The sequence below is a fragment of the Delphinapterus leucas genome, chromosome 18, assembly GCF_059928025.1.
Source record: "Delphinapterus leucas isolate spDelLeu-1000000601 "Yukka" chromosome 18, BTC_Dleu_Yukka2, whole genome shotgun sequence".
NCBI classification, from domain to species: Eukaryota; Metazoa; Chordata; class Mammalia; order Artiodactyla; family Monodontidae; genus Delphinapterus; species Delphinapterus leucas.
In genome coordinates, this window is record NC_143146.1 from 2,878,897 (window position 1) to 2,894,893 (window position 15,997).

Below are 15,997 nucleotides of genomic sequence, written 5' to 3' on the forward strand. Positions count from 1 at the left end.
CAGCGTTTTGGGGGAGGAGCCAGATGGGACTGAGTCCCCGTGGCCTCAGGGACGGAGCCCGCCCTGCTCCCTGAGCTCCCCGACCCCCGTCCAAGTCCCTGATGGCCCACCCGATCCCTTGCCCCCCTGCCATCTGGTACCTGGGGATCCTGGGAAGCCTTTGGTGCCTGGCAAGCCGTGTAAGCCGCCGATACCGCGGAGGCCGGGCAGACCTGTGGAGGACCCTCGTGGTTATTCCACGGCGGAGCGGGGGACCCTTAACACAATCAGATGCTCTTTTCTGCTGGGATACGGTCGCCCATCCAGTGTGTTCGAAAGCTGGGCAAACCGGAAGTACAGCAAATACCGTGCCATGTCAGTCAGTCACTTCTGTGTCACCCAGGAGAACCATTAACCTAAAAATCGTTTTCATGGAAACTCTTTACAGACTCGTTACAGCCAGAAGGGGACTGGGCAGTGCTGTGTGTTTCTTTTCCTGATCCGTGAGTCACTGTACGTATGAAAACGGTGCTTGGAACCCGCAGCCTGGTATCATTTCCATCCCTTCTGGATTTCCGAGGATCAGCCTAAAGTGGGACTTGGGAAGCAGGCGACAGTTCTTCCTGTGATGCGGGCAGTGAATGTGGAGTCGGGGTGCGCCCCCCTGAACTCTGGACAGGAGAGTGTCCAAGGGCCTGTCCCCTGACCCAGGCCTGTCAAGGCCGGGCCGAGTAACTCCCCAAGCCCCCCAAGGGCTGCACCAGACCTCGCGGTGGGGACCCTTGCATCTGTCCCTCTGTCCCGCCTCTGCACCGCCCAGGTGCTGACTGAGAGTCACCCTGAGGTCTCCCGGCAGGTTTCTGTTCATCGTTCTGGGGAGTAAAGGCCTCTTTGCAGGTTGCCATTGCTTTGTGTCTGCAGAGAGGGGAGGGGTCTTACCTGGTAGGCCTGGGCTCCCCGGCCAGCCATAGTCTCCTTTGGTGCCGGGCACTCCCGCCCGTCCCGACTCTCCCTGAGGCCCCTGCAGCCCTGTCAGTCCTGGAAAGCCTGGGGGACAAACACATCCTTCAGGGGGACACAGGAACCCCGAGGCCTCGTGGCCTCCAGCTCGGGTCCTGCCTCGGGGAGGGACTTTGCGGGAAAGAACCAGCTTCCCTTCCACGTGGCCTTGGACCCCGCATTCAAGTTCAGCAGGGTTAGCGCAGCCTGGCCAAACAGAACAGCTTGTGTATTCGTAATCTCATTCCATCGTGCACGTGGAAGCCTGGGGAGAACCCAGAGACCCCTTGAGGATCAGCCTGTCTGTGTTCACAGATCCCGGGCAACAGCGAGCAAAACGGCAGCAAGAAAAAAGCACAAAACGAATTCACTCGTGTAACTCGGGATCCCCTGTGAATTCTGCAATTGAAATGCACAAAAGGCAGCTGTCACAGGAACTGTCTAAACATGTACAGAGAGACAGACGGTGGCCGCACAGACACGGCCATCGCCCCTGTGCCTCCACCACAGCTGGGCTGGGCTGGACCTAGGGACGGACAGGTGGGAGGGAGCTGCCTCGGCTGCGACCGCGGGGGAAAAGCAGACGGGCAGAACTGGCCACCCTTGTTTTGGGCCCTTGGAGATTTGGGGGCTTGGCCGCACTCGGCCTCACTGGCCACCGCACCGTCCAGCCAGGCCCAGGGAGGGCAGGCTGGGGGAAGGTGGTGTGGCCTGGGATTTTACCTGTTTGCCCTTTAAGTCCAGGAGGGCCCTGGACTCCTGCCAGGCCGGTGATCCCAGGGAAGCCGACATCACCCTCTGATCCTTTCTCTCCGAAGAATCCCTTTAGACCTGTAACCACAGATGTGCTGCTCAGAACAAACCACAGCCGTCGTGTCACTGGGGCTTAAGGCTCGTGGGGTTCAAGGGCACCAGGTAAAGGATGCTGCCTTCGCACTGGTGCTTCCAATTGTGAGTGGGGGCGGAAATCTAGACGGCTCCTTCCTCAGCTAAATTTCTACCTAATTCCCTGCTCGGAGCCTGTGGTCCGCAGCCTCCAAGCTGGCACCCAGCGGTCTGCGTCCTGGCATTCACACCCTTGTGAGCTCCACCCACACCGAGTAGGGCTGAACTGCGTGAACACCAGGACACCGTGGACGTGCCACTGTGCCACCTTGAGCCCAGCTCATACAGATCATCACTGCTTTCACTCTGACCCTGCTCTGGAGGAAGCCAGCTGCCACGTCATGAGGACACTCAAGCTCGCGGGGAGGAATTGAGGCCTCCCGCCAAGAGCCGCCTTGGACGTGGATGGTCCGGCCCCGTCTAGCCTTCAGATGAGGCAGCCCGCCCGACCTCATGACCAGAATCTCACGAGAACCACCCTGTTTCCGAATTCCTGGCCTCAGAATCTGTCAGATAACACCAGCGGTGGGTGCTCTAAGCCGCCACATTTTGGGGGCCTTGTTAAACGGCAACAGACCACTCACCTGAGCCCTTATCCGAGTGGTTTCTAACGGGTGCTGTGCTGGGGAATCTGGGGGGTTAGTCAAGACATGAGACGTTTGAGCCTCTCAGGTCTGGGTCAGGCCCGGAATCTGCCTTTTAGACGAGCCCCTCAGGTGCTTCCCTGCTCATTGGGTGGACTTAGAGAGACGCTGGAAGATTCTGGAAACTTCAGACCACCCCGATTCTACAAAGTCACTTCCGCCAGTGTCTCCTGAAATCTCTGAGGCTCTTCTCAGAACAACTACTGTTGACGTTCTCGTGGTCTTGAAGAAAACCACCTAAGACGTTCTGCTTGTTTTCTATGGATTATTTTAGTGTTTTAAAATCTGCTCCAAACCCCTATTTACCTATTTCTTCCATAAACGGTCTCCACCACCTCCACCTGGACCCAGAGTCCAGTGCAGCCTGTCTCTCATCCTCCGAGGAGGGACCAGGCCAGAGCCTCCGGTCCCCGGGGCCCTCCCACTGGGAGGCCACCTGCCCAGGGCCCCTGGGCACCTCCCGCCCACGCTGCAGGGGCAAGCGCTGTGGCCGAGCCCACTTCTTACACTGCACTTGTCTTCGGGCGAATGGAACACCGCCGAGGACGCTGACAACTGACACCGCCCCTCTGCGCCTAGGATACAGTCCCCTGGGGATGGACACAGTGGGAGGCTCCACTTCCTGGACTTCAGGTTAACTAAAAGCTAAACGTTCAAGGGGGAGCAACCATATTTCCTGGGGTGGGGCAGCTTCTCTTTACACACATTTTCAATTGAACAAAAGAGGCCACTGTTAGTGACATATGTGGAAAAGATGGTCTCACATTTCTGCTTTTATAAACCAAACTGCCAAAGTAATTATTTAGGATGGGAGATCCAGCCAGCCTAAGGTACCCTTGTGTCTGGGAATAAAGCCGTCGGGAGACCGAACTGTAGATCTACAGGGAGCCCAGAGGAGTTCATAGGTGAGGTTACCTGTTCCTAAGTGACAGCCCTCCACTCCCAAGCTAGACTGAATGTCCCTTTCCATTCTGGCGCGTTCTCTCAGTAAAGCTCAGCGCCCTCCTTGTTGGCCGAACACACGGACAGATTCTTTCCCCCAACCCGAGCCATCCCTAGGCAGACCTGTGGGGTCTCCCAAGCTAAAATCCCAGGACGGAGGCATCTATTCCAAGTCCCATGGGATATGACACAAGCAGGAATTTTGACCTTGAACTTCAGTGATGCTCAGAGAAGGGGCGTGAGCTGCCATGCCACGTGACACCCCCTGACGTACACAGGGCTGGGGGGCCGCCCCTTGTCTTACGCAGTAGAGAGGTCTGACTTCCACTCCCCTTTCACAGTTTGCAAGGGCTCTGGTCACTGTGTCACTTGCTTCGCGCCCTAGGATGTGTCCCAACAGAACAGGCACGTGTGGTACATTTTAGAGGCTGCAGCCCCTCCCATCCACTGAATGTTGATTCTCTCCATCTTCCCTCTCAGGGAGAGAAAGGTTTCCTGACGTTGTCTTCAGGCTCAATTTAATTACAAATTCCAGTCTTCCTTACACGTCGGGCTTAAGGACCTCAAACCATCCCTACATCGTGATACGTGGGTTCGCTAAGTAACGCTACGGTCGGCAAGCATGAGTGACGACAGACCAGGGGGCAAGGCTGCGGAAGATGAAGGGGTGGAGAATCGCTCGGGTACCTGGTGCTCCAGCGGTGCCTCCTTCCCCCTTCAGGCCTGGACTTCCTGGAAGGTCTATAGTGTTTCCAATATCACCTGTTAGGTGCAAAAAAGATGGCTGAAGTCAGGTCTTCCTGTGGTTAGTTTAGCAACTTCTATGACACTACCTCCCTAATAAGAATAATTTGCTTCCAAGTAACGAACAGCACCCACAGGCCTGATGTCCCCACACTGCCCGGGATGTCCTGGATCGGGGATGTCCTGGATTGGGGATGCCCTGTTTTCACCGTCCCAGCAACACTCACCAAAGTCACCGATGGGGCCGATCTCGCCGTGAAGGCCTACTCTCCCCGGAGCTCCCTTGTCGCCCTGGAGCAAAGCCAAACATGAAACCATCTTACATGGCCGATCGTGAAGTTTGTAATTTTTTTTATAAGAACTTTTTGTTTTATATTGGAGTATAGCCAATTAACAATGCTGTGAGAAGGGTTTCCCTGGTGGCGCAGTGGTTAAGAATGCAGGGGACATGGGTTCGATCCCTGGTCTCGGAAGATCCCGCATGCCACAGAGCAACTAAGCCCGTGCGCCGCAACTACTGAGCCTGCGCTCTAGAGCCCGTGAGCCACAACTACTGAGCCCGCGTGCTACAACTACTGAGCCCACGTGCCACAACTACTGAGCCCGTGCGCCTAGAGCCCGTGCTCCTCAACAAGAGAAGCCACCGCAATGAAAAGCCCGCGCACCGCAATGAAGAGTAGCCCCTGCTCACCGCAACTAGAGAAAGCCCGCGCGCAGCAACGAAGACCCAATGCAGCCAAAAATAAACAAACAAATAAATAAATTTATTAAAAAACCCTGATGCTGTGACAGATTCAGGTGCACAGCGAAGTGACTCAGCCATACGTGTACATGTATCCTTTCTCTCCCAGACTTGCCTCCCATCCAGGCTGCCACATAACGTTGAGCAGAGTTCCCTGTGCTATACAGTAGGTCCTTGCTGGTTATCCATTTTAAATATAGCAGTGTGGACATGTCAATCCCAAACTCCCTGACTATCCCTCCCCCCAACCCTTCCCCCCCGGGAACCATAAGTCCGTTCTCTAAGTCTGTGAGTCTGCTTCTGTTTTGTAAGTAAGTTCATCATTTCTTTTTAGATTCTGCATATAATGGATATCATACGATATTTCTCTTTCTCTGTCTGACTTGGTGAAGTTTGCAATTTTGAAGGGTTTGCGATGTCATCATTTTGTAAAGAAGTCCTGAAGTTTTCCAGTGTAGTATAGAAGCTGGTTCGCACACCTGTTCTTATTAAACTGTAAAGCAGTAATGATGGCCGTTTCATTGAAATAAATAACATCAATGACACAGACCATGGTCGTGACAGTGGTAGTAATAATCATGGCTGACTACGCCCTACCCTCTGCCAGGCTTACCCGGGCAAACATGTTGGGTACCGTCTCAAGAGCTCATTCAAGCCTCATAGCAGCCTGTGAGGTGGGTACTGTTATTGCCCATTAGAGAGACGAGGACGTTGAGGCACAGAGAGGTTCAGTGACTTGCCCAGGGTTGTTCAGCCCGTAAGTGGCAGAACTGAGTCTTGTCCCCCAGGGACCGTGGACCGCAGTGCTCGGCCAGCAGGCCATGGGGAGAGGAACTCACAGAAGATGCCCACTTACCCTACTGCCTGTGAAGCCCGGAAACCCTGAGATTCCGGGGGAGCCGGGCACGCCGGGGAATCCTGGTGACCCGGGCACGCCGGGGAATCCGGTATCTCCTTTGACTCCTTTGACGTAGCCTGGTTTCCCCGGCAGCCCAGGGACTCCCGACAGCCCGGGGATCCCTGGCATTCCGGGAAGGCCTGCAGGGAGACTGAGTGTGAAGTTCTGGGGGGACCCTGCTCCACCCCCCCGGGCCCCCGAGAACCACCCGCCAGCCCCTGGTGCGGACGTCAGGGTGTCAGGAGGGCTGCAGTACAGGAGGCTGGCCTGGGCGCTGGGGCGTCTCTGCTACTCTCGCACACTGCGAGGGGCTGGGGTAGGCAGGGGACCCCAGGCCACCGGCTCTGAGGTCAGGCGGGGCCTCACCTTTCAAGCCCAGGTATCCTTTCAGTCCCATGGGGCCTTCATCTCCTTTCTCTCCTTTGATGTCTTTCATTCCTGGCAGGATGCTGGGAGGTGGTCCGGGGGGGCCGGGGTCCCCTCGGCTGCCTAGAAGGAAACAGAGTGCAGTCATTCCCTTGACCTGTGGGTGGCACAGCTCCCCCAAGGCTGCAAGCTGGGAGCCCAGGTGATGGGAGCACCCGTCTTCCTCCACCCTTCTCTCCTCGAGGGAGGCGGGCACAGAGTGTCTTGGCTGGAGGGACCACTACTGACTTCAGAACATGTTCATCACCCCAAAGAACCCTGTGCCCATCAGCGGTCACCCCCTCTGTCCCCCCTTCCCCAGCAACAGGAACCACTAACCCACTTTCTGACTCTGCAGACAGGTCTGTTCTGGACATTTCATACAAACGGAAGCAGACAGTGTGCGACACAATGTTTTCAAGTTTCATCCATGTCGTAGCATGTGTCAGAGCCTAATTCTTTTTCATTGCTGCCTAGTACTCCTTTATATGGCTATGCCCCATCTTGTTTATCCGTGATGGACACCTGCGTTGTTTCTATTTGGGGCTATAATGAATTATGCTGCTACAAAATCTGTGTGTGAGTTTCTGTGTGGATGTGTGTTTTCAGTCCTCCTGGGCGCACACCCAGGAGTGGATTTTCTGGGTAATTCTGTGCTTTTCTTTCTAAGAAACTGCCAACATTTTCCACCCTGGCTGCTCCACTTGATATTCCCACCAGCAGGGTCTGAGGGTTCCCATGTCTTTACATCCCCATCAACGTTCGTTATTACTAATTCAGTTGTTTTAGAGACCATGGTGATACTTTGAGAAACAAGGGTGTCTGAACAAATGTCACGAAAAAATGTGGTTCGTTGGGAACACCCTTCCTGAATCTCCCACCTGGAGTCTTGGGTTGCCCACCCAGGCCAGGGCTTGGACCAGGCTCGCTTCTGGGGGTCACCGTCTCTTTGCACGGGGTGTAGCCGTCTACCTGGACTACCGTGTTCCTCTGTTGCCAAAGGTGCTCTGTCCTTCAGACTTCACCTTCCGCTTCTCCCCTGGCCTCACCTCCTCGTGTGCACCACGGAATACTCATGGTGAGATACGTTTCTTAGGATGTTTTTGGTTCTTAATGCTGCGTCATTTCCGTTCTCAAGTTCCCTTCGGTTAGCGTCACTCCCTCCTTACACACGGCCAGTGTATTGAAGCAAGGAGGAAGCCCTCCAGCTCCTGAGTTAGCTTCTCTTTTAATAGTGTCTAGTGTTTGGGTTGCCGGAACATTGTTCTAGGCAGTGTCAGGCCGCCGTGAAAGTGAGTCTCAACCTGGCCGAGAGGTGACGTACCTTTCACACCGGGCTCGCCAGCCAGGCCCTTCAGCCCAGGGACTCCAAAAAATCCAGTCTCTCCTTTGTTTCCCGGAAGCCCGGATCTCCCCTTGAGCCCGAGCATGCCTTGGAAGCCGTCCATCCCGGGAGAACCCTTAACTCCTTCAGAGGGAATGAGAAAAGCGCTGGGTTAGGCGTGGCTAATTGCCACGGTGACAGCCCCACTTGCGACTTGTGTAAGGAGATGCTAAGATTCTTAACGTCCGTAGGATTTTCGGGACAGCACTTGCTAAGGGACTGGTCTGCTGCCTGAGGGGCAGAGTCAGCCCGTCTGCCACCGGGGACAGATGTAAGGCCGATGCAGGCGGACAGACGGGGGGAAACTGGAAGTCACGGGGTCCGTGGTCTTTCCACCAGTTGGAAAGGGGCCCTGGGACTTGGTGTGATGTTGACACTGCGCCCAGCGTGGAAAACTGGCAAAGGGCCCTGGAGAAGGCAGCAAAGTGCCTCCAGCTGCAGTCAAGGGCCAGAGAGCCCCACTAGCGGGGGGACTAGCCTCACCTGCGAGCAGGGAACCCTACGCTGGAGACCAAGCATTTCCCTTTGTTTCGGTTTCTGTTCACCACCCGGCCTCCGGATCTGAATCCCGACTCCCGGGGGCCTGTCCACAGACCGCCCCCCTGGCAGAGAGCAAGTCCTGCTCTTCAGACAGTCCCTCTCTCGTGGGAAGTTAATCAACTGGCATTTGGGGGCACAGCGGTCACAGCCAGCCTGGGCAGCATCACCTGGTCCCCAGAGCCCGACGCAGCCTGGGGCTGCGAGGCTGCGCCCTCCCGCAGAGCTGTCCCACCCGCGCCCCACAGGCTACGTCCCTGGTCATGTTCTGCAGTCACCTTTGGGGCCCGGGGCACCAGGCATCCCGGCCACTCCTTTGAATCCAGGGCTTCCGGGATGACCTCTCTCACCCTGCCAGCCAGGGTCACCTCTATCCCCGGAGACGCCCTTCATGCCCACGGGGCCAGGGACACCTGTGTCACCTGGCTCCCCTCTGTCTCCAGGCAGACCTGTCAGGAAGGGGAAGGAAGATAAAACAAGATGAACAAATCACACAGAGAAAACACCTCTATGATATTTTTGAGACATCGATAACAATAACTTTTGGTAAGAAAAACGTCTCGGAAGGACAATGGGAAAGTGTAACCACAGAGGGGAGTCTGAAGGTGTGACTCGAGCGTGTAGCACACCGCAGGCTGGCCTTTCTAAAGAGGTCCTTCTCCGACAGCCGGCAGCCAGCCCGTGGGACACGAGTCACATGAGACTTTCTCTGCTTGGGCGCAAAGCCACGGAGCTGGAACGGCTGGGGTTACTCGTGGCTGGCGGCACTCCTGACACCACTGGGGTTAGGTTCTAGGGGAGGTCCTGCGACACCTGCCGTCCTCATCTCGTTAGGGTGTCAGCAACTGCCGGCCTGCCCTTCCCCAGCCTCCCCGACAAAGCTCAGCCCCTCTGTTAAAACCCCCCAACGACTCCCTCACCCTTAGCTGGCATTCAACGCCTTCTGAACGCCGGCCCCATGTCCCTGTCTAGGCTCCCACCCCCTCCTCAGATGATGCGCTCTCCCCCGGCTGGTCTCCTGGGGCTGTCCCTCCTAGGAAGGGCCCGTCCTCCACGCCCGGCCCCTCCCGGCCCCTCCTCCCAAGGCTGTTCTAGCCCACAAGCTCCCCTGCGGTCTCAAACGCGGGGCCCTGCGGTCTGGTCACCCTGCTGCTCGCCCCGGCCAAACGCAAGCTTTCCCGTGGGTAATTCCATCCCGTCCCAAACCGTGGGCTCCATCAGGGAGGGCTTTGGCGTGCATCTTGTACACACCATGCTGTGCTCCACGCCTGAGAACAGGCAAGGCCTTGCGAACACTGGTACAGATGGCCCAAAGCCGCTGCCCAGGGTTCCCGTTACTGTGAAACCAGTGGGCGGCACGGTGTCACTCCCCCTGAGTGGAGCCTCCAGGTTTGGGACGCGGTTGAGGCCACTCCTGGGGGACGCATCTGGCTTATGTCTGACCTGTGTGGGGCACGGCAGTGCCTTGTGCGGACCGGCTACGGTCCTGGACAGAGCCGCCACCTCATTATGGCAAACGACAGACTAGGGTCACCCTGGACGTTGCCTCAGGGACGTCTGGGCCCCTCCCAGCCTTTCTGTGATGCGCTCGGTCCCCCTGCAAGGGCTCCACTGAGCAAATGTCTACAGTTTCGTGTCTGTGCTTTCCTGCTCCCGCCCACCTCGCCCCATGGTTTTCCTGAAGGAGGGTTTTTCCTTTCTTCTCCAAATTTTTCACATTCAGGAAACAAATCACGTTGCCTCTTCAAAGCAGAGCAGATTTTGAACTTTTGCAGTGGGAATTCTGTTTTCCTAATGAAATCTTACCTAGAACCCTAATATACACAACAGGTGCAAAGGAAGGGCAGACTTCTCAGGCTGTTTGATGAAATACATGTCCTGAACCTGTCTGGGGCTGAACTGTGTCCCTGCAGAATGCAAATGTTGACATCCTAACCCCAGTACCTTGGAATGTGACTGTATCTAAAGCTGGGCCTTTAAAGAGGTGATTGAAGTTAGTTAAATGAGGTCATGAGAGTGGGTCCCAACCCAGTGTGACAGTTGTCCTTATCAAAAGAGAGATTAGGATGCAGACACGCACAGAGGGGTGACCCTGTGAGGACACAGGGAGAAGACGGCCGTCTACACGCCAAGGAGAGAGGCCTCAGGAGAAACCAGCCCTATGGACACCCTGATCTTGGACTTCCAGCCTCCAGACCGTGAGAGAATAAATTCCTGTCTTTTAAGCCATGCCACGTGCGGTACTTTCCGAACCCCTGCAGCTCTTGAGAGGGGGGTTCCTTGGAGCACAGCTGAGAATTCCCCAAGGGGTCAGTGCTGGTTCCGTTGTCAGTGAGGCCCTGACTCCTTGATGGGAGGGTGGATCCTTACCTCCAAAACCTGGGGTGCCCGGCGGCCCCAAGGGCCCTTCCCGGCCAGGAGCTCCAGGGTAGCCATGCTGTCCTGGTGGCCCGGGCAGTCCCGGCTGGCCCGAAGGTCCTGGGAAGCCCTGCTGACCCTTCGGGCCCGGTATTCCTGGCATCCCCTGGCTTCCTGCAGGAATGGAGACAAGAGCCGTGAGGTCAACCCCATGCAGTTCATTGCAAACAACATCTGTCTCCTCAGGCCTGTTCTATAAAAACAGGTTTTCCAGGTGGTAGGAAGTCCGTATAAATGACAAGATCGAAGTAACTCATGCTCTCACCCCGAGACAGTTACTAACATCTTGTTATATGTCCTGCTGGCCTCTTTTCTGTTCCTGTAACTATACCTAGAAGCAGACATTTGCAGAACTGACACATCATTTTAAGTGCAGTTTTAATCTAGGGTTTTTCACTTGACATTACATTTTGAGCATTTTGCCACATGTTAAAATACTCTTGGGACTTCCCTGGTGGTGCAGTGGTTAAGGATCCGCCTGCCAATGCAGGGGACACGGGTTCAAGCCCTGGTCCGGGAAGATCCCACATGCCGTGGAGCAACTCAGGCCGTGCGCCACAACTACTGAGCCTGCGAGCCACAACTCCTGAAGCCCACATGCCTAGAGCCCATGCTCCGCAACAAGAGAAGCCACCGCAATGAGAAGCCCGCGCACTGCAACGAAGAGTAGCCCCCGCTCGCCGCAACTAGAGAAAGCCTGAAGTGCAGCAACGAAGACCCAACGCAGCCAAAAATAAAAATAAATGAATAAATAAATAAAATTTATAAAAACAAATAAAATGCCCATTACAAGCACGTTAAATGGCTACGTAAGTAACATCCAGGTCTGCCCACTGCTCCTGACAGGGGCGGCCGAATAGACATGGATACAGTTTCCCAAAACCGATGCTTTGGAAGTCAGAGCTTTTGCAGACACAATATTCTCCCAAAGGGCAGGTCATCAAGGCGACGCTGAACACGGGAAGCCGCACAGGCTCGGAAGCTCCTCTGCTGCTATGGGGTGCCGTTATGCTCAGACTCTTTGAAGTCTGTGGGAAACAGCTACACTTCAAACATCTACCACAAGCAGCCTTCTGTAAAAGAGCTCGGGCAGTTTTTACAGTCGGATCGCAGAAGAGACTGGCGGGCACGTGCTCCTGAGGGTGGGGCGTCCAGCTGCCCGTCGAGAACCGGGCTCATCCCTCAGTGTCTCACGTGAAGGACGCCTACTGGTTTGACGGCTGGTGTTGGGGAGTGTCACCTCTTGCACCACACAGGGAGCCCCTGTCTCATCAGCCCCAGTCATAACAGCTGATGCTTCTCTGACGGGGACCCCAAATGGCCTGGTGGTCACCCCACCCATTCCAGCAACACAATCGCATTAAAGCCAGGCATTCTGGGTTCTCAGGGCCCGTTCTGCATAAACTGGGTACGCAAAGCCTTGGATGCCTTGTTCACTCACCAGACAAGAGGCATCTTCCCGCTTTACTAAACATGCATCGATGACGTTGTGAACGTTACATTTTTTTAAACCCATCAGTTTTACACCCACAGATTGAGCTGCGTTCCAGTTCATCTCTGTCTCCCTCCCAACCCCTCACCGGGCACGGCCAGCTCCTGTCTTCTTTGCAGAACCGCACACATTCTGCTGAAAGCAGCAGGGAGGACCCTAAGCTGCGCCCCACCCAACTTGGGAAGAGAGCACGTCGGCTAATCTGTACTCGCAGAAGAGCTAAGATGGCCTGTACACAGCATGACAACCCTGTTCTGAAACATTCTAAAGAAACGTTGGAACTAAGGGAGAGAAGAAGCAGCAGGACTCACAGCGTCCTGCATGCAGCCCTGGGCTTCTCACCCAACCCCCAGCAGAGATTTCTGACCCTGCCCCCCGGCCCCTGTGACTTACCCCGGAATCCAGGAGGGCCTCTTTCTCCGGGGGGGCCCTTCAGCCCAGAGCGTCCAGGCAGTCCGGTGTCTCCCCGGGGCCCGGGCTGGGCCCCCAAGACTTCTCCAGGGAGTCCCCTGTCTCCCGGAGGCCCGACTGGCCCCGGCAGGCCGGAGGGACCCGGGAGTCCATCCAGGCCAGGGCGGCCTACTGCACCTTTGACTCCTCGAGGCCCCACGAAGCCTGAAAGGAAACACAGGGCGTCCCTATACCGAGAGGTCTGCATCATGACATCTAAGCGAGGCACCAGAAAGAGAACAAGTGGCCGGGATCCTGCAGGAGGATGTTTGGCTTGTGTGGACTTAGTGAAACCGTCTACGGTTTTGTTTAGATGATACGATTCCCCAGTGCCTGGGCCTCTGCGCACCAAGTAACACAGCCATGCTCCCGCACACCGTCCGAGCCGTGACCACAAAGGGACACCTGTGTTTGGGGCCACTGAGTCGTGGGCTGGGGCACACGGACACCCACGCAGGTACTCCCAACTTCTGCTCACAATTCATTACCAGAAACATGTTCATTTCCCTCCATGTACAGCTCAAACGTTTAAGCTCTTTTAGCCACTAAGTGGCTTCCATGATGCTTTGCTGTGGCAACTGTCGAGGAAATGGTTCGAACTGCTGACTCGGACAAGCTGTGAGCTGCAGAGTGGGCAGGCAACGCCGTGAGCAGCCAAACACAGGTGCTCTCTGTGTCGTATCTGGTGAGCGATCCGCAGATCGGGAACTGGTGCTGAGGGCTCAGAAGAGGATGACCTTATGTGCCCTTAGAAGGTTTCATACCCACTAGAGAGAAATCTCTCTGTGCACCTATCTCTTTTTTCCTGCAAGATCTGTAAGTTTCTTCTGCAAAATTCCAGCACAACTTCAGTGAGGAAAACGGCGACATTTTTTAATTTCCCAAGGGCAAGAGCAAAAGTTGGCATCAAGCATTTGTCGAAACAGTTTCTAAATGTTAAAAGATGATCGAGGCGGGGCAGCCCGATGGTACACACAGTCCTTCCCTGAATTTACGTGGCCGAGCGGGAGTCCCACCCTGACTCACCTGGGGGTCCTGGGAATCCCTCTGGACCTGGATCTCCCGGGAGACCCTTGAGCCCTTGTGCTCCATCAGTTCCCGATAATCCCGGAAGCCCTCTGAGGCCTTTGGCACCTAAACAACCCAAAGACACCACGACACAGGTCAGAGCCGCATAAGCCGACCCCAGCAGGAGACGAACAGGAGAGGGTCAAGGCCGGCACCCGACTTAACGTGGCCTCTTAGGAAACGGGGAAGTGACGAGGCTGGGGGATGTCAGCCCCGAAACAGCACCTCTGACAGCTGGCAACCGAGTGTCAGTCTACATGGGCACCTGTCAGTCTACGCCAGAAACGACGAACCTCGGCTCTCATCACGACCTCATGATCTCATTAACCTGATGATCTCACTAACTTCATGTTGTTGAAACACGTCGAAAGTCCTCTCCCCTCACACGCGATGCATGTACATTCCGGGCTCTGCTCCCCCAGCACCTGCTGAAAACTGTCCCACTGCAGTCTGAGCCCCTCCCCCTAAGAGTCGCCACCACTTTGGGGACAGCAGCGTTCGTGCCTGTGCTGGGATCCACGATGGACAGACCCCTCTGGGGCTCGGGCAGGAAGGGTCACGAAATGCCACGTGGATAATGCGCTCGGCTCTCGGAAGACAATACAGGGCCCTTAACTCTGCTTCTTGGTACAGATGACACTTCTGCATTTTGCCTCACCGTCCCCAGATCCTGTCACCCCTGTGCACCTGGACGACACTCTCAAGATCCGAGGTGCCTACGATCAGCCAACGTGCTTTTCCAGTTTGGGGGCTGCCTTGCACTGTAGTACTTTACAGTTTACACAGGACCTCAGCTCCAGGGTTAGGTGTGCAGTATTCAGGGCACCACGTGCAAACTAGGAACCGTCTGGAACACCTGCACTGTTCTCATACAGGCGAGGAGCCTAAGTTCCAGAAGGAACAGGTGAGATGCCCAAAGCCCACAGCTGACGAGCGGTGGACTGAGACTCGCACATGGGCTTCTGGCATCCACGCTGGATCGTCTGAGTGACCCCTCCGTGGGTGGTGGAGGCGTCTTCTCCGCCCCGTCCCAGTCAGAGGAGGGGCGAATCGGAAGGCAGACCCCCCGGGCCGAGCTCTGCCCAGCGGTGCAGCCTGAGAGCTCGCCATCCTAGGCTGACTGACACGGCGTCGGGGCGTCGGCAGCTGTGGTCACTCAGCCCGTCTGTCATCTCTGAAAGGCCGCCCCACGGAGGGGGAGCCTGGACGGCCCCAGACCGGGCTCTGTGACCCAGAACCCTTCCTGAGTCCACATGGATCTTCAGCTGGGTGATGGTCTGTGGCAGCAAAGCCCAGCTCCCAGATCCTACAGACACATTCCTAGCCCCGTGGGTCTGCTTTCCTCTCAGTCAAAACCCGAAAGAAACACTCCTCTCCCGCATGATCCTCTTCTACACCCCGGGACACACGGGGATACAAGGAACGCACAGAGCTAAGCCTCCTCTCTGGGCTTGGGGCGCTGCCGTCTCTGCCAGGCTCGGGTGCCCACCGGGCCTGTGTCGCAGCTGAGGCTGACTTCCACGTGGCAGGAAGCCTCTCTCTTACCCTAGGGTTCGCTAGGTGTCAATCACCGCTCACTTTGCTACACTGATGCGTGCAAGTCGGCTTCCTATAGAAGCTGCCAGTGTGCGGTACGGTACCAAGAATCCTGTGATATCCAGGTGGGGGCGGGGAGGGCAACGCGGGGTTGGGGGCAGAGGAAGACAGCCGGAGAGGGGAAGGGAAGACACGGACGCACGGAGGAAGGCTGGAAGCGCTCTCCCATTACCTGGGGGGCCGGGGGGGCCCGGCTGGCCCGGCGATCCCTTAGGCCCTCCAACACAACCTGGGAAGAGAGGACAGGGGAGCTGTAGCCACGGTCCACACCCATCGTCACAGCTTTGGACGTGGCTAAGGTCGAGGGCGCCGGCCGTGAAAACCGGCTGCCTCTTTACCATCAGGGTAATTTAATGATTCCATTAATCTTGATGCTGATGTAACTGTAATTTCATTTGATAATGAAATCAGAATATTAATATAGGAGGCACATAAGTAAGTCCAGTCGGATGAAAACACGTGCCCCTGCCCCCCGCCCTCCCCGACCCCAGGGCAATTCCCACTGGGGAGGGAGGAAGCTTTCAGTTTCAAAAGCAATGCTGTGACTTCTCCTTTGTGACTTCCATTACTTTCAGAATTAGCAGAGGCAACTCATTTCGCTGTGAGTCGTGCAAAACGAAACCCGGTGGCAGCCACCTCTGGCTGGTGACAGCGCGCAGGGGTATTCTGTCGGACAGAGCACGCTTGCAGACACAGCAGTCCTTCGAGATGCCCTTTGTCTGTCTGCCTGTGATGTGGCAGGGCTCCTATCTTGGCTCGACTTAGCGGCCAAAGAGGGGCTTTGGTCCCCTCTGCCACACGAAGGGTCCGAGGT

At 56.1% G+C, this 15,997-nt stretch overlaps 1 protein-coding gene across 1 annotated transcript in view; it reads right to left on the reverse strand.

The window, feature by feature from the left end:
* The window catches only part of COL4A2 (collagen type IV alpha 2 chain), a 177,872-nt gene that overhangs the window by 11,314 nt on the left and 150,561 nt on the right, over positions 1 to 15,997 (reverse strand). The window contains exons 27-39 of the mRNA XM_022576773.3: positions 15,356 to 15,412; positions 13,546 to 13,653; positions 12,463 to 12,684; positions 10,530 to 10,691; positions 8,438 to 8,608; positions 7,563 to 7,706; positions 6,200 to 6,322; positions 5,792 to 5,973; positions 4,421 to 4,484; positions 4,137 to 4,211; positions 1,702 to 1,809; positions 919 to 1,026; positions 141 to 212 (exon numbers count right to left, since the gene is read on the reverse strand). Of these exons, the coding sequence (XP_022432481.1) occupies positions 141 to 212; positions 919 to 1,026; positions 1,702 to 1,809; positions 4,137 to 4,211; positions 4,421 to 4,484; positions 5,792 to 5,973; positions 6,200 to 6,322; positions 7,563 to 7,706; positions 8,438 to 8,608; positions 10,530 to 10,691; positions 12,463 to 12,684; positions 13,546 to 13,653; positions 15,356 to 15,412 (1,596 nt within the window). The remainder of the gene's footprint in view (positions 1 to 140; positions 213 to 918; positions 1,027 to 1,701; positions 1,810 to 4,136; positions 4,212 to 4,420; positions 4,485 to 5,791; positions 5,974 to 6,199; positions 6,323 to 7,562; positions 7,707 to 8,437; positions 8,609 to 10,529; positions 10,692 to 12,462; positions 12,685 to 13,545; positions 13,654 to 15,355; positions 15,413 to 15,997) is intronic.